Below are 18,622 nucleotides of genomic sequence, written 5' to 3'. Positions count from 1 at the left end.
GATTTCACTTCGTGGCAGTTGAGGAAGAGCCATGATGCTTCTTGGGAGTAGTCTTCTTCCTTGGACCGGTAGCAGTGTCGACCTGTTCTTCATCAGTTTCAGCAGTGCGGAATGAAGAAAAGGAGCTGTCTTCAAGTTCTGGCACTGGAATAGGCCTGAACTTCTTCTTGGGAGGCCACGACCATTCAAAGTCTCGCTCAAAGTCCATTTCTTCAAGCTCAGTCTGAGTCTTCAGATGTGCAAGTGTAGCCCAGGTGCGATCAAAAACCTCATGCAGATAGTGATGGTTGAGCTTCATAGAGTTCTGTGTTTCAGTGAGGGTTTTCACAATGGCGCCAAACTGGCATTTGACCCACTTGTGATTGCGATCCACCTTCTGGTGAAGACTGAGGAGGAGCTCTCTTGTATTCATCACGCGAGGAGGAACGGGGCTTGCCGGACGAGTCTCAGTATCATCCCATGAGGAATAAGCTTCTGGCTCTCTGAACTGACCATCAGGGGGCCTACTGCCTTCTTCAAGCACAGATTTGCCTTTTCCTTCAATGGACTCGAAAGTCTTCTTGTTGACCCGGATAGGAGGCATATAACCAACATGGTTTTGGAAATCAGCGTGGAAGTTGATGCCTGTCCTTGTCCTGATGAATCTCATGATCCATGGGGCATATATCTTGTGATCAAAAGGACACATAGCATTATCGGCCAAAGTCCTCAAGAAGAAATCATGGATGTTGATAGGAATACCATGGATAATGTTGAAGAGGATATTCTTCATGAGGCCTACAACATCTTCTTCATCATCATGGCCTTTGATCGGTGCGAGCACACTACAGAGGATTCTGTAAACAGACCTGGGTGTGTACTTGAGCTCGTGGACGAGGAAGGTTGTTCTCGGAGATTTTCCTTCAGCCAAAGGTTTCATGAGGACTTCCATCATCCCATTGGGCAGCTCACGCTCACCATAAAGCTTCACAGCCTCTTCTGAGGGAATTGGTACAGGCAGTTCTCTCAGGAGTTCAGTAGCAGGAGCCTTGTAGTGAGTGTTTTGTGACATCCAATAAAACACCCAAGTGTTAATGTCTTTAGGGTTGCCAGATATGTGAAGAGTGGCATAGAACTGAAGAATTAGCTCGTTGTTCCAGTCATAGATGTCGGAGCACATTGGGAGTAAACCAGCATCATGGGGTACACTGAGGACTGGCTCCAGGCAAGGTATTGCTTCAAGTTCAACATGAGGAATATGCCTGTGCTGGAATATCTTGTTTCGTCCACATAGCACAGAGACATAGTAGTTCATCTGAGTCCTAGTCCAAAACTTCAGATGCCTCATTTGAGGCTTGTCATATGGGTTCTCTCCAATGAAGTACATGTGTTCTTCAAAGAAGTTTTCCTTTTGAAACTTAGGACGCTTGGAGAATGGCTGACGCTGAACTGGCTTAAGATTTTGCTGAGGAATTGGAGGGGAGGCAACAATGGCAGTCTCTGGGTTGAGCATGATGAATGCATTGTCTTGGTCAGGTGCATTCTCCTCAGCATTTTCCTCAGGGTGAGGAATTTCAGCGGCTGGTTCTAAAGGCTGAGGGGCTTGCTCTGGCTGTGCATCAGGCTGAGGAATAGCTTCTTCTTGCTCAGTTTGAGGAGTTGGGTCAGCATGTTCCTCATCTTGAGGATTCTGCTCAGAGCGTTGAATTTCATCAGCAGGAGTTTCCATGATGATTTCTTCAATAGCCGGTTCATCCACACGGCGTTCTTGGTGTACTTCCTCAGCTTGAGGAGTTTCCTCATCATGAGGAGATTCATCTGCTGGCTCCTCAATCAGGGGCTGAGAAGTTGGTGCTGGGGGTGCGGCCCTCTTATTGTATTCATCAACAGCACTAGTGGCCAGCTTGATGAAATTACTCTTGAGACTTTTGCGATCTGACAGCTTGGAGTACTTGTCAGTCAATTTCTTCAGCTCTGCCTGCATTGACACCAGTGCATCAGGAGTTAATTTGAGGAGATTCTGCTTGAGGAATTTCTCCTTTTTAATCTTTGCAACTTTGGCCTGCCTGGCCTGCTGTTCTTTCCACTTGGCTTCATTGATGAAAGTGGTCACCATGTGACTGATGCCAGGGGGAAGCTTCAAATCATCAAGTGGAGTGTTTGGGTCCTCGTACCAGATGTTGATGTAGTCAAGGAGGACCTTGGGGTCCATTGCCAGAGGAATGGCACTGCCTGATGCCTGAGCAACTCTTTCCTGCTTGTTTCCGATGATGGCTTGTAGGGTTTCATCATCATATTCATCACCGCCTCTGATGCAGACGGGGCGGTGATGATTTTGCTGGGGCTTGGCAGAGTTGCACGTTCAGCAGTTACCATAGTCTTCGCAGGAGGTGTTGAAGACTTTGTCTCCGAGTTGGTTGCAGCTGGGAGTGAGGAGCTGGAGCTGGCGGTCATAGGCTTCATGACTTGCTTCTGTACTGGTTTCTCTTGAGGCTTTGGTGGTGGTGGTGCTGAGGATTTTGGAGCTGAGGATATTGGTACTGAGGGCTTTGGTGCTGATGGTTTTGGTGTTGAAGGTTTTGGTGTTGAGGGTTTTGTGACTAAAGCCTGAGCAGACTTCTCTTGAGGCTTTGGAGCCCTTGGCTTTGGCGGCACAGATTGCATTTGAGGAATTTCTGAGCTAGAGGTTTCTGCGGCAGAGGAAGTAGCAGCAGTTGAGGCAGTAGCTGAGGATTCATTGAATTTCCTCACTGCAGTTTCTGCCTGCTTCTTGAGCTTGGCCAGATGCTTTTCTTTCTCATCTGGATAGTCATCAATGGCCATGAGGCTTGAGCGATGTGCTACTTGATGATCCTCAAGTGGGGCCCGTCTGCCAGGGGGCTTCAGAGCGAATTTCTTCGCATACTTGGGATTTACAAACCTGTATTCCTTCCATTCCTTCGCCCATCGGCGTTCTATCTTCTGCAGTCGTATCTTTCTCTTTGCCATTGTCTCATTTTCATCAGGTGTGCAATAGTCCAAGTAGATATCCCCAGAGATATCCACAGCTGTGTTTTGCTCAAGTTTCTTTCCTCCCTTCTGTTTTCTGTCATCCTCCATTTTCTTCAGCTCAGGATTTTGCTGATGAGATTGAACTCTTGAGGATTCTGATGAGACTTGAAGATTTTTTTCCAGAAACGCTGCAAATGAGTTAATGTGATGAGAACCGAGAGATTCATCAGCTGACATGCGTGTACCTGTGAACAGAGTATAGTTGCGAGGAATTTGGAGAGGCCATATGCGTTCTCAGATTTGAAGAAAATGAAAAAGTTTGACAGTTTGAGGAATATAACCAGTGGTTGAGGAATTTGCCTAAGCATACTGTTCTTGGGTTCCAGAGTTGTACAGATCCGAAAATTCGCACAATTGAGGAATCTCGTGAAAATCTTAGATGCTTAGCATAGTTCATCAATGATGTGGTGATAGGCAGTGTTTGAGGAATCAAGTGCTTATCGTTTCTTGAGGAAAAACAGATTTCACATAGAGGATGTAAAATTTTAGACCTAATCATGCGGTAAAAATGGGATTTATTTACCCTGAAAGGTGCGCACGAAGAACACAGAAAGTTGTGTATGGAGAACCTCTTCGGTCGCGTGTCCAATGCACCCTAACCCGGCGACAGAGGATGTCTATGGCGGCGGCGGACGAAGATGGTCCGACTCCGGCGTGGTTCCGGCGACGGAGAAGTCGAGGCAGTGAAGCTCTTCCTCATCGGCGACGAGACTACCAGCGATGGCGCTAGGGTTCGGTGGTGTATGCTGTGGCAGGAGAGCGATGGAGCGAAGAAGAGTATGCCGAGGGGGATAAGGACATATTTATAGCCAAAAGTTACTGTTGGCGCGAAAATTTCGGACCAAACCGCCCCTGCCTCTACGTCTCCGCAGGACACGTGTAGCTCCCGAACAGTGTGGTGGAGATAGTGGAGATCGTGGTTATCCGATCGTGGGAAGTGGGGTTCAGTTACTGTGTATTAAAGAAACATTTTTTGAAGATTTGAGGATTTTCGTTACAAAATCATTAGCTGACAAGGACGCAATGAGGGTTTTGAACAAAGTTTCAAATAGAGCGCATATGAAGAATTGAATTGACTGGATGAGTATAGCATAGAGGGAATGTAGGGTCCGATCACATTCACTTAGCAGAAATATCAACTTGAAGAAATAGCAATAAGTGAATGCTGTTGAGGACTTGAAATCATAGTCTATCTAGTCAAATGAAAGTCATCAAGTGTTTTTTGAAGATTTTGTGATAAATCATCACACTGAAGAACAACTGTTTTGAAGAAAAACACATTTTGAGGAAATAGAACACTTGAAGAAAATCAACTTAAGGAATTTCACATTGGGCGGTGGCGTGACCCACCATATAAGAATGTTGATTACAGACGCCGTGTACAATTGTCGTAGGGCCCTGAGAATCAATTTCTTCGTTGATTTCTTCACATTCAGAGTGACATTCTTCATTAGTTGAATAAAATCGATTCATCATGTGTTGCACATCTAAGTCATCAATTTTGCATAAGTGTTAGGATGTGTGCATGTTTTTACAAAACATTTGAAGATTCTAAGATATTTAGCTCACACCGCAACTTGCAAAACCTTTTCTCATCCAAGGGCTTAGTGAAGATATCTACCAGTTGATCATCAGTCTTCACATGGTCGATGAGGATATTGCCCTTCAGGACATGGTCCCGAAGAAAATGATGACGAATCTAGATGTGCTTGGTCTTCGAGTGTTGTACTGGGTTGTATGCAATCTTGATAGCACTCTCATTGTCACAGTAGAGAGGCACATTCTTCATGTTGATGTCGTAGTCCTTGAGGGTTTGCTTCATCCATAGTAATTGAGCACAGCAAGAACCAGCAGCAATGTACTCAGCTTCGGAAGTGGAGAGTGATACGCAGTTCTGCTTCTTTGAGGACCAGCAAACTAGTGATCTTCCGAGGAAATGGCATGTGCCAGACGTTGACTTGCGATCCACACGGTCACCAGCATAGTCGGAATCAGAATACCCTACCAGATGAAGATTTGAGCCCTTGGGATACCATAATCCTAGTGTTGGTGTGTGAGCTAAGTATCGAAGAATATGTTTCACAGCCTTATGGTGTGATTCCTTCGGTTTTGCTTGAAAATGTGCACACATGCAAACACTAAGAATTACATCTGGCCTAGATGCACATAGATACAATAAAGAGCCAATCATAGAACGATATACCTGTTGATCGAAATCTTTACCATTTTCATCAGTGCCGAGGTGGCCGTTGGTAGGCATTGGAGTCTTGGCACCTTTGCATTCATGCATGTCGAATTTCCTCAGAACATCCTTGAGGTATTTCTCCTATGATATGAAGATTCCATTGCTTTGTTGACGAATATGAAGACCTAAGAAGAATTTCAGCTCCCCCATCATGCACATCTGATATTCTTCACTCATCATGTAAGCAAATTCATCACTGTGTCGTTTGTCGGTACAGCCAAATATGATATCATCGGCATATATTTGACACACAAATAGCTCATTATCATAGGATTTAGTGAAAAGAGTTGGATCGAGTGAACCAGGTTTGAAGCCTTTCTTCATGAGGAATTCCTTCAATGTATCATACCATGCCCGAGGGGCTTCCTTGAGACCATAAAGAGCCTTTTTGAGTCTGAAGACTTTGTCTGGATTCTTTGGATCCTCAAAACCTGGGGGCTGAGCAACATATACTTGTTCCTCAAGCTTACCATTGAGGAATGCACTTTTCATATCCATTTGATATAAGATGATGTTATGATGATTAGCATAAGCAAGTAGTATTCGAATAGCTTCAAGTCTAGCAACAGGTGCAAAAGTTTCATCAAAATCTATTCCTTCAACCTGGGTGTAGCCTTGGGCTACAAGTCGTGCCTTGTTCCTCACCACTTGACCGTCCTCATCTTGCTTGTTTCGGAAAATCCACTTGGTGCCGATGATGTTGTGCTTGCGAGGATCTGGTCGTTTGACGAGCTCCCATACGTCATTCAGCTTGAATTGAAGAAGTTCGTCTTGCATAGCTTGGATCCACTCCGGTTCCAGAAAAGCCTCAGCAACTTTTGAGGGTTCTGTGATGGATACAAAGGAGAAATGCCCACAAAAGTTAACTAAGTGTGAAGCTTTTGAGCGAGTGAGAGGACCTGGCGCGTTGATGTCGTTGAGGATTTTGTCAAGTTCTACTTCATTTGCAATCCTCGGATGAGCTGGTTGAGGATTTTGTCTGGGCTGAGGAAGTGGTGCTGGTGCAATTTCCTCAGGAGCATCTTCTTGATTTTCATCAGTGATGGGGATCGTTTCTTCATCAATTTCCTCAGTTGGGACAATGTCTTCAGTAGGCTTGAGCTTTATTGCTTCCTCAGGAGACAGCTTATTTGGATCAGAAGGCAATTGCTCTCTTTGCGAGCCATTAGTTTCATCGAACCGCACATCTACAGTCTCAACAACTTTGTTGTGATAGTTGTTGAAGACTCTGTAAGTGTGCGAGTCCTTTCCATAACCGAGCATAAAACCTTCATGTGCCTTAGGTGCAAATTTTGAGCTATGGTGAGGATCTCTAATCCAGCATTTTGCACCGAAGACTTTGAAATAACTTACATTGGGTTTCTTGTCAGTGAGGAGTTCATATGAGGTTTTCTTGAGGAATTTGTGAAGATATACCCTGTTGATGTTATGGCATGCAGTATTGATTGCTTCAGGCCAAAAGCGACGAGGAGTCTGATATTCTTCAAGCATAGTTCTTGCCATTTCAACTAGATTCCTGTTCTTCCTTTCGACGACACCATTCTGCTGAGGAGTATAAGGAGCAGATAATTCATGAGTAATACCAAGTTCATCAAGATAATCATCAAGACCAGTGTTTTTGAACTCGGTTCCATTATCACTCCTGATATGTTTGATCTTGATGCCAAAGTTCGTCGAGGTCCTTGAAGAAAATCGTTTGAAGATTTCCTGCACTTCAGTTTTATAAACTATGATATGCACCCAAGTATATCTGGAATAATCATCAACTATGACGAAGCCATATAAAGATGTTGCATTGGTTAGTGTGGCATAGTGAGTAGGTCCAAATAGATCCATATGAAGCAATTCGAATGGACGTGTAGTGGTCATGATAGTCTTCGAGGGATGCTTGGATCTGGTCATTTTCCCAGATTCACAAGCACCGCAGAGATGATCCTTGAGGAATTTGACTGATTCGATGTCGATGACATGCTTCTTCTTTGTGAGCGTGTGCAAATTCCTCATGCCTGCATGACCTAGTCTTCGGTGCCACAACCATCCTTCTGAGGTTTTTGCTAGTAAGCAAGTGGCTGGTTGAGGACCTGTAGAGAAATCAACAATGTACAAATCCCCTCTTCTTACACCTTCGAAGACTTTGGATCTGTCAGATTCCATAATGACTACACATCTATATCTACCAAAGATAACAATCATATCAAGATCACAAAGCATCGAGACTGACATGAGGTTAAAACCAAGGGATTCAACAAGCATCACTTTGTCCATATGCCTATCCTTGGAAATAGCCACTTTGCCAAGTCCCAATACCTTGCTTTTACCTTTGTCAGCATATGTGATTTGCTTCAGAGGTGATGGAGTTAGTGGCATATTCATCAGTAAGCTTTTATCACCAGTCATGTGATGTGTGCAACCACTATCAAGAACCCACTCAGTATTCTTGGGTTTGTCATCCTGCAGATGAATTAGTACAGCTTACCATCTCATATGCTTCAGATTTGAAGAATATGATACTAATTTCATCAGATCAGTAATTTCATCATAACAGAAATGTAAGGACGTGTGAAATATTTCTATTTCATCAATCATTAGCTTGCGTCCTATCAAGCATTTCCTCAGGTCTCCAGCAAATTCTTCAGATGATGATTTTCATCTGGAGACCTGACCTACAGAAGTGATTAGTACGATTTCCTCACCACCCACATCTGAAGGGGTGGCAAAGCATTCATCATCCTGCGAGCACCATATGAGAAAGGTGGCATTGAAGCCAATGCACTTCTCTTAACAGTAGGGGGATTAAAGTACTCATATGAATATGCAGAGAACTGGTTTGAGGATTTATGAACATAATGATTTGAGGAGTAACGCTCATATTCATATTCCTTGTAGTTTCCCTGCATGTTAGACGCATTAGCACGGGTACGAGCATAGTTTTGACCAGTTGAGGATTTTGATCCTCTTGAAGACTTCGGTCCTCCTGAGGAATTTGATCTGGGGTTCTGATTCTTAAGTGGTGGTGTCATAAGGACATTCACCTGAAGATTTTCGAGACAACTTTTGGGAACCCAGATTTTCCTCAAGGGAGGGCCATTCCTGCAATTAGTTCCAACATATCGAGCAAATACTTCACCAGATTGATTTTTGAAAAGTTTATAGTTGGAGTCAAATGACTCATCCGAGGAATAGGATAATTCACATGAAAAACCAGTTAGATTAGATGGATCAAAAGGAGGCCCAGTAGCAGCAACCCAAGAGGTTTTGGGATACTGCTCAGGTTTCCAATAAGATCCATCAGCATTTAATTTCCTCTCAAAGGCAATTCCTTCTTTCCTCGGGTTCCTGTTCAAGATCTACTTTTTGAGCACATCACAAAGGGTTTGATGTCCTTTGAGGCTTTTGTATATGTCTGTCACGTACAATTCCTTCAACCCTGCATTTTCATCAGTAACATTTGTGTTTTCCTCAAGTGAGGAAATAGACACAACAGGTGCAGTTCAAGAATTTGTAGTAATAGTAGCATTTGATGATTCTGGTGAGGAATTAGCAGTTTCGTGTTCAATGCATTTAAGACATGGAGGAATGAATTCAACTTGACCAGCGCTGATCTGTTGAGCTAGTAATGAATCATTTTCCATACGAAGATCATCATGAGACATCCTCAGCTTCTCAAGATCAAGCTTCCTTTGAAGAAATTCATAGGAAAGCTTCTCATGATCAGTGAGGAGTGTATCATAACGATCCTGAAGATTATCAAATCTAGACTGAAGACTTTTCACATCTTCAGTGAGGATTTGGGTAAGGTTCATTTCATCATTCAACAAATCATCACTTTTATCTAGAAGTTTCTGAAGCTTTTCCAGGGAAGTTTGTTGTTTAGTGGCAATGATAGCAAGTTTACTGTAACTGGGTTTCTTATAATTATCAGGTTCACAGACACTTGAATCAGATGAGGAGGCATTATTTGGTACCTTTGAACCTTTTGCCATGAAGCAAAAGGTTGGAGCGAAGTCATCAGCATAGTCATCAGTGCGGATGGTGCTATCATTTTCTTCAAGGTTGAAGATTGACTTGCTGACGAAAGTGGTTGCCAGTGCAAGACTAGTCTGTCCAGATTCTGAGTCTTCATCAGAACCCTCTTATTCTTCACATTCCTCTGATTCTGCCTCGGAGTCCATTTCCTTGCCAATAAGTGCCCGAGCCTTTCTGAAACTAGTCTTCTTGTGCGATGAGGGCTTTGAAGATGAGGATTTTCAAGATTTCTTCTTCTTCTTCGAGTCATCAGAACTATCATCCTTGTATTTCTTCTTCTTTGATTCCTTGCCCCAACGGGGACAATCAGCAATGTAATGACCTGATTTCTTGCACTTGTGACAGGTTCATTTCTTGTAGTCCTCAGATGAAGATTCTGATTTCCTCATGTCTCTTCTTGAAGATTTACCGAACTGGCCACGTCGTGTAAATCTCTGGAATTTCCTCACGAGCATTGCAAGCTCCTGTCCAAATTCTTCAGGGTCACAAATGCTGTCATCTGTGTCTTAGTCTTCAGATGAGGAAATTGCTCTAGCCTTCAGTGCACGTGGTCTGGAATAGCTTGGTCCATATAGATCTCTCTTTTCTTCTAGCTGGAATTCATGAGTATTTAGCCTTTCTAGTATATCAGCTGGATCAAGCATCTTGTAATCTGGTCTTTCTTGAATCATCAGAACTAAAGTATCAAATGAAGAATCCAAAGATCTCAGCAGTTTCTTCACAACTTCGTGATCAGTGATGTCTCGAGCTTCCAGTGCTTGCAGTTCATTTGATATGTTAGTGAGGCGATCAAAGGTGTCTTGGCAGCTTTCATTGTCATGTTTCTTGAAGCAATTGAAGAGATTGCGAAGAATATCAACACGAGAGTCACGCTGGGTTGATACTCCTTCATTTACCTTGCACAGTCTCTCCCAGATCAGTGTTGCAGAGCCCAAAGCACTTACTCTTCCAAACTGGCCAGGGCTCAGATGGCCACAGATGATGTTCTTCGCTTGAGAATCGAGTTGCTTGAATTTCTTCACATCAGCCGCAGTGACACTGGCAGAGATGATGGGGACGCCATGTTCCACAATATACCAGAGATCATTATCAATAGCTTGTAGATGCATTTGCATTTTGTTCTTCTAGAAGGGAAAGTTCTTTCCTTCGTAGGTAGGACATGTTGCAGTCACCTTAAACATGCCTGCAGTCGACATAACTAAAACTCCACGTGGTTAAACCAAAATCACACAGAACAAGGGAGTACCTTGCTCTGATACCAATTGAAAGTGCGTTATATCGACTAGAGGGGGGTGAATAGGAGATTTTTAGAATTTCATCACTAAGGAAATTCCTTTTGAGGAAATTCCTCACTGATGACTAACTTACAGCGGAAACAGTAAAGGATCAGAAGTGCAAAGTTTCACAACAGCAGTTTTTCAGAGTGAAGAATGTGAAAACAGATTGCACAGTGAGCAGGCACGCAGAATACAGATGTGGATTAACTGACGTGAAGAATTTGGGGTTGAGGAAATTCAGAGAAAGTCTTCAGCAAATTCTTCAAACAGTTGCAGTGAAAGTCATCAACACATAATACGAGGAAAGTAAGGAGCTGAGGAATTAGAACCCGTTTCTCAGTGAAGACAATCGTTGATGACCCAGTTCCAACTGCTGTGACAGTCGTACATCTGGTTTGGAGCGGCTTGGTGTTGAAACCAAAGGACACACAGTCCCGGGACACACAGTCCCTACCGTATTCTCCTTGAGCTAAGGACACACAGTCCTCGCCCAACACTCGTGGTAAGTCTTCAGGGCAGACTTCCAAACCCTCACAAACTTGGTCACCCGGCGATCCACAATTGACTGCTCGAAAGCTCTAGACCATGACGCCTAACCGCCTGGAGGATGCACAGTCCTCAAAGGTAAAAGGCTTCAGTCCCACACAGGAACAACTTCTTCAGTGATGCTCAATCACTAGGTTTGGTTTGTGGTTTCGGTGTATGGTGTATTTCCTCACTGATGAATTACTCTCGAAGGCTCTGAGGAATTGGGTTGCTCTTATGACAAGTGTCAGTTTCTAACGGAGCAGGCAACCAGCTAGTGGTTGTGGGGGGTGGCTATTTATAGCCTGGGAGCATCCCGACATGATTTGACACTTATGCCCTTAAATAATATGACCGTTGGAATGTATAAGACCAATGACTTGGCGTGGCTATCGAAACGGTCGGGACCCTCAACTGTGAGAGTCCTCATGTCACTCGTATTCCTCACTTGAGGCTTTTGGTAGGATTTAGGCTTGGGTTGAGCATCATGAGGAAATTCATTCCATGGTGTAACTTCGACCCCCTTTAACAGTACGGTGTTCCTATTACTCAAATGCGAAGAAAATAAAACAGAAAGTGTAAGTCTTCATGCTTCAAATTCTTCAGAGTGATTTTCTTCAGGACACACCGGACTTCTCAATATCAGCATCTTCATGAGGAATATCAACTTCATTGCAGATTCCTCGCGATTCATTTCTTCAGCTTCAGACCAATTTCTTCAACTGAAGACATATATTTTTAGGGGTTGATATTTTTCAAATATCTCAAACTCCTCAATGACTTATAGATCCTGTGTATACTCACAAACACATTAGATACTTAACCTATAAGTCTTCAAACCACCAAAATCACTAAGGGGCACTAGATGCACTTACAGTTTGTGGTAAAAGATGAAGAGAGAAAGGTGTGCAAGTTGTTAAAATATTCATATGGTCTCAAACAAGCACCTAAGCAATGTCATGAGAAGTTTGAAAGAACTCTGACTTCTGCGGGATTCATCATTAACGAGGCTGATAGGTGTGTTTACTATCGCCATGGTGGGGACAATAGTGTCATATTATGTTTGTATGTGGATGACATATTGATATTTGGTACAAACATTGTTGCGATCAATGAGGTCAAGTCTTTTCTATCAAAAGATTTTGGCATGAAAGATCTGTGAGAAGCCGATGTGATCCTAAACAAATTTGGGGTGACATTTTGGGGTAACTTTTGGTGTTCAATTTGTTTTTGTTTTTTGCACAAGCCAAAATATTTAACCTTTTTGCCTCAAAATTTGCAGGTAGCATTTGGATGTGACTAGGTACACAAATAAATTTTGTCTTGATTTTTTTTCATTTCAAATTTTCTTTTGGCCCCAGGAGCATTTGTTCCCGGGAGCCAAATTGACTTTTTGAATGAATTCGGTCCAATTTAAATAAAAATCACCTGTTTGCATGAAAACCTTCCGATTTGCCAAAATTCACTTTGGAATATATGCTGACATGAATGGATGGTCAGCTCCCATATCACTATCCATGGTTGCGTCCGAACATGTCAGTAGATGGATAAAGTGTCAAATTTAGGGATCCCAATTGAAGATGGCCTTATATTTGGAAATGAACAAAGTAGTTTGCCATGTCCCCTTATATTTTGGAATGAACAAAGTAGTCTGTTGTGTCATGTATAAACTATCAACTACTCCCTCTATAAGATCGTTTAGATCAGCATACAGTGATCTCAATGATATTATATTTATTCAGATAGGGAGTACATCATTTGATCTATGGGTTTGTTTGGGAATGCTCCGCTCCATCAAAATCAGTTATGCTTCACCAAATTCACTTTGAAGCAGTTTCATATAGAAGTTGCAACTCTTTTAAATGGAATGTTTACTTTCATCTAGCTCCAGCTTCACGAATGAAAAGTTTGATGGAGAGGATCTATTTAATTGAATGAGGGTGGAGAAACGAAGGGTATCCACTTATTGATGGCAATGATGGGTAATTTCCTTCCAACTTCAGCTCCTATAATTTTATGGAGTAAAACTCCTAGAGAGCTTCACATAAAAGAAAAAGTTATATCCCAGATTCTAGTTTTTTTGCGGAGCGGCATATCGTGAAGTTATCCCATTTGGCTTACGTTTTCTAGAGCGGAGCCGAATTTTCTGGAGCAGAGCAGTCCCAAACAAGCCCTATGTTGCATGATATTTTCTATACGCCCGTGGACACAATCGAACAGCTCCTTATATCTCGGCTGCCACATACCTCAAATCCGGTCTCTCAAATACATGCACGTCCATCATACATGCCAATATCGCAAGTAAATAACAAATATTAATAACGAAAATACATAGTTCTTACATAGAATTTTATTTTAAATGTACTACTCAAACATTAGCTTTTTAATTTTCATTGTGGGGCCATATATGCTTCACAAGAACATTGAGTAGTTGCACGTGCACTTGATAATAATCTCAAAGATTCTGATGAATCTGCAAAAAATGAAGACCCTATCCCGATTGATCAATCTTCCCCTTTTCATTGAACCCTTCAAATTGGGAATATGCTTCATCCGCAGGTCTATTTTCTCATGCATGCTCATGAACATGATCATGTTCACTTCTTCGTCCGAACAAATCTAAGAACTCATCTATAATCATTTTATCAAGCTCCGTCGGTCCATACTCCTCGTCCGACGGGCATCACAATTCATCATTTTCCTTACAAATAAATCATAGACCGAACAATGTATCGAACACACATAACACAAGGGGCAGCCCGAGAGTTGCTGGATGTACCACGGTGGCATCGAGACTAGGGACGATGTCCGCGGCGACGAGCACAGGAGAGAGGACCGCGGAGCAAGAATAACGATGGAGCTGCAAGATGTCCAACATGGAGGAAGAAAAGAGAAGAGAGGAAATGGATCCGATAGGTTCAGAGAATTTGATGCAATTTATGATGAATAGGCATGTCGGGGCTTATGATGAATAGGCCCTAACATGGCGGACGCGCCCAAACACCACCATATCCATCCTATATTTAGACAGAATACGAAGGTCTTCTAAAAAAAGGCTATGTATGCAAGGTTTCCATATGAGAGGGAGATGCAAGGTTTCCATATGAGAGGGCGGCTATGGACCGACGCCAACAAATAAGGGATGATCAGATTGAGACGCTGTCCGCAGACATATAGGGGTCGAATGAGGACACTGTAGTTGTAGATGCTCTTACCCAATCGCAAGCAGGCTCAGAACCAGCTCAGCCGCTTCTCAGATTCCACAGATGCTCCATAGCAGCTGGGCTGTGGATGCACAGCCAATTAAGCAACTGCATTCAGATTAAGGACAGCGGAACATCAATCACCCCGCAATTCACGACCACAACTCAGACACATCCGGCCGGTCTGTGATCACCCAAAGCAGGGTGCTTATTGGAGACCAGAGACGCCCTCACACACACACACGATGAGCTCATCACACCATACATATATCAAACCAGCTGGAACCGATGGAACGACCCATCGGATGGGATAGCCAACAAAACAAGCACGCGAGCAGAATAAACGTGCAACGAAATCCATCGATCCAACGATCCATCGATGAGATAGCTGCATCCACAGCTGAAGAGGCGACGAAATCCGGAGTTCACCTGGGCAGTGTGTCACAGAAACAAAGAGTAATAAGTAAGTACTAGGCCGCGGCAGGATGAACAGAGATGGATAAAATTCTTGCAGTTGCTTAGAGAGTACCTAAGGACCGAGACCCTGGGCAATGTGGCCTTGTAGTAGCGCGAGTGGAGTGGATCCTCGAAGAGGGAGGGGTGGTGTCCGGCCTCCACCCCGTCCCACTCCAGCGCGTCCCACACATCCTTCTCGATCTCGACATCCGGCTTCTTCATCATGTGCAGGCCACGGCCCTCCATGGCCGGCAACCGGCGCAGGCCCCAGCATCCCCTGACCTTGACGGTGTGCAGCGCGGGCGCCAGCATCATCATCTGCGCCTCGCATATGTCGCGCAGCATCGGGAGGTCGTGCAGGTGGATGGCGGTCAGCTTCGGGAAAACGACGCGTGCCTCAGGGTGCTCTTCGTCCAGCATGAAGACGTGCCTGAGGTCACGGCATTGGGTGATGTGGAGTGTCTCCAAGCTGGGGAAGGAGGAGACCCACACCGGAAGCACAAACCGGAGCCTGGGGCAGGAGCGCAGGTGCACGTGCCGCAGGCCCCGGAAGGAGCTGTACTGGTAGTAGGAACCGCCTTTGCGCCAGATGCAGCGGGCCATCAGGAGATCCGATGCCCAAACAGTCTCCAGAGCATCGAAGCCGTATGTGCCTGGGAAGACGGCGTCCAGCTTGGCGCACCTCTCCACCCGACAATGCCTGAGGTAGTTCCATTCATTGATGGGCATACTGGCACTGGTCGAGATGTCGTGCAGATACATGGAATCGGCACATCTTCTTATGAGAAGAGCTAAATTGAAGCGGGCTGGCACATATCCAAGCAGCTCAGTCTCCAGCCCGTAGCTCTCTTGGGAGAACTCGACGTGGCGACCCAATTCTGTTGTCGGAGCCTCCGGGAAAGCCTGCATTGCGGCATCACCGACCATGGCGCGGACATCGCCATACTGCCTTGCAATAATCCTGTGGGTTGTTTCAGGTGGAATATCCTCACTATGCAACACAGGCAAAGAGGTGATATGGATATTAAAATAGACGTCCGGAAGGCTGCCCTTGCTTCTGTAATGTTGTATTGCTGGCCACAGAGATCGAGCAAGCCTTGCGTCTGAAAGGATGGCATGCACCTTCAACCTAAAGGACTGAGTGATATGGTCCATGGATGGCCGAGAATATCCAGTCCCAGATCGTGTGTCAATGCATAACAACTCCAGTTGTGGTTGTATCCCAGAACGACTCTTCTGATCCCATCTTATTGCAAGGAGGTGCTCACAGCCCAGCAGAAACAGTCTTCTCAGGCATTGGACTTGCACTACCATGGTTGTGAAGTCTAGAATCTTGATTGCGGTTCCTGATAGGTCCAGCTCCACAAGATTTGGCAGCCCACGCAGAAACAATTTCTCCAAACTTGTGCAGCCCTCTAGGGAGATCTTGGAGGCCTTGGCATCTTGTTTTTTTGGAGGTAGCAGATTAACAGCTGGTGTCCAATGGGATGTTGCTCCGTAGCCATCGAAGCTGAAGGACAGGAGAGATGGTGGAAGCGTATCAGGTGCAACAACACACTCAAGTCCACTGCAGCCATCAAGAACAAGCACCTGAAGCCTGCTCGCGTTTGATAGGCTGATCGGTACAACTTTCATCTCAGTATCACCAGACAAGTCGAGTATTTCTAGTTTGTCCATAATTGAGCCAACGACGATGTCTGTTTCCTCCGGGTGATGAATCACAGGTTTGGTGATCCTTAGCCTATGAAGGTGAGCTAGTCTTTTCTGTAATTGATTGATGTACTTCCAGCACCTAACTCCCTCTATATTTAGCTCTCTGAGGTTAGTCATGAGATCCATCTTTTCTTCAGATAGCATCTCATCCCATTCTGTGTAGCGTACCTCAAGCACACATATGCTAAGCAAGAATGTCCACTCTGTATCTGTATGTCCCTCTCCTTCCCTTGCCTTGTGCTTACACTGGTCCAAACCAAGGAACCTTAGGCCCTGGCATGTGAGGAAAGGTGGTGATGTGAAACAAAAGGCACAATAAGAGAGAACAAGCACAGCAAGGTTCCTGGAATGCTCAAACAAGCCAGATGGCAGCAGTGCGGTTGGCCCATCTTGTCCTTCAAATGCTGGTGTATGATCTGATCTTTCAGATGATGGTAGGTGATCTGTTCTTCTGAATGCCAAGAAAAACAATGATGCCGTTGCAGGTATATTTTTCATAGCACATACTTCTTGTTCCTGGGAGGTGATTGAAATCCAACGACCTTTAGCTAGACACCTTGTTGAAACAGTAGGAGGATTTGTATTAGTCGTCACCAGAAAAAGAGGCTTCAACCCTCCAAGCACACGATGAAGCAAAGAAGCATCGCACTCCCATTTTATCTCTTCATGCAATGCATTGCTGATCTCCATAGCTCTATCCCCTTGTATGATCCCATTGCATAACCAGTAGTTGGAAGAATTAGCAGCCCAACCAAATCTAGTGGTGCTGTGGAAACTGTAATGCAAAGATAACTCTAAGAGACAACAATCTGCGACCATTGTCAAGTCAATATCCAGCATATATGGGTAGCGAGCAATTGTTGTAGCAGCCTCTCCATGCACCAGTTCACAAAATTCCGACTCTGTGATCCGATACTCTCCATGCACCAATGCAGCATCTAGGAAAAGTTGGGTGTTTCTTAGCTTTTCTTTTATCCCAGAAGGGCGCCTGTGAATCGTCAACAACCTTCTCTTGAATGTCCATATCATTCTGTTGTTGCGAAATTCCGTCATCTGAGGAATGCCAAATCTAGTGACATCAACCTCATCCTCACTTCCATTAAGAAAAATCATCATAAATCTGCAATCCCGCAGAGTGCGATCAATCTCTGTTGCAATACTTGGTATCACATCCCTAGAGTCTTGATCCAGTCCACTGAAGTCATCCTCCTCATCCTGCTTAATGAACATGTCCATTGTTGCTCTGTCAAGTTTTAGCTCCTCCGCAATTACTCTCTGCATTTCCCTTCTACTTTTCCATCTCGAGCAGTCAACATAAATTATTCTGTCAAAGCGTAGTTCACGAGGAGCATCCACTTTCAATGATGATAGTACTTGTGCTATGGATCTAAGGACCGGGGACGCCCCAAATCCATCCCATCCATGAAAATATATAACTTTTTTCTCTGGCCGTCCCGTAACATATTCAAGTATCTGCTCTTTGGCTCCATCAATATCCCACCCAAAGATCTCCTGAAATGGAGGGGAAAAAAGTGAGATCATCTTATTAGCTTCAACTAATTTATTGTCTAATTTGTCTTGTCAGAAATATGCATGCATACTCTGATCGAGTGCATAAATCAACCAATACATAGCATGGATATCTATATCTATATGTATACACTAGTTGGGAGACCATTGATAAACAGTGTAAGTGAGATGCAAGTGCATCATGCATGATGGAGTGATGCTGATTGGAAAGACGTCAAATTAAGTGTCAGCAGAACTGGCTAAGGTGGGAAAATAGAAAACAAATTGGCTACAACGAAACCAAGGAACCAAATAACTCCATCGTTAATGTGGAATGTGAAAGAGCAATACCTCCACGTCCATGATGATTTCAACTGTATAAGACCAAGCAAGAACAGCAACAGCATAAATCTAACCCATCAGTTGAGGATTTTCCTGCCACCGCCTACATATAAACCTCCGCTACATCTCTCAGGGGGTGGGGGGCAAAGTTGACAGATGATAGCAGAACTAGAATTGAAATATTTGAGGCATTCCTACGTGCTACAGATGGAGTAAAAGTTGGGACGGATGGAATGGTTTGCCTCCTAAGAGTTAGCCAAGGTACCAGTGTACCCTTTCCATTCTGTAAAGCATAT

The 18,622-nt window shown here is 44.1% G+C and overlaps 1 protein-coding gene across 1 annotated transcript; it reads right to left on the bottom strand.

Annotated features, from left to right (window-relative positions):
* Nucleotides 1-13,743: 13,743 nt before the first annotated feature.
* LOC123399287 lies at nt 13,744-18,622 on the bottom strand. Its single transcript, XM_045093704.1, has 3 exons — nt 18,336-18,622; nt 14,836-17,987; nt 13,744-14,735 (listed from the first exon to the last, which is right to left on the bottom strand). The coding sequence occupies exons 1-3, from the start codon at nt 18,345-18,347 to the stop codon at nt 14,732-14,734; spliced, it is 3,168 nt and encodes a 1,055-aa protein (XP_044949639.1). The 5' UTR covers nt 18,348-18,622; the 3' UTR covers nt 13,744-14,731.

Source organism: Hordeum vulgare, chromosome 5H (assembly GCF_904849725.1).
Source record: "Hordeum vulgare subsp. vulgare chromosome 5H, MorexV3_pseudomolecules_assembly, whole genome shotgun sequence".
Taxonomy (NCBI): Eukaryota; Viridiplantae; Streptophyta; class Magnoliopsida; order Poales; family Poaceae; genus Hordeum; species Hordeum vulgare.
This window is presented reverse-complemented; position numbering and strand designations above follow the sequence as displayed.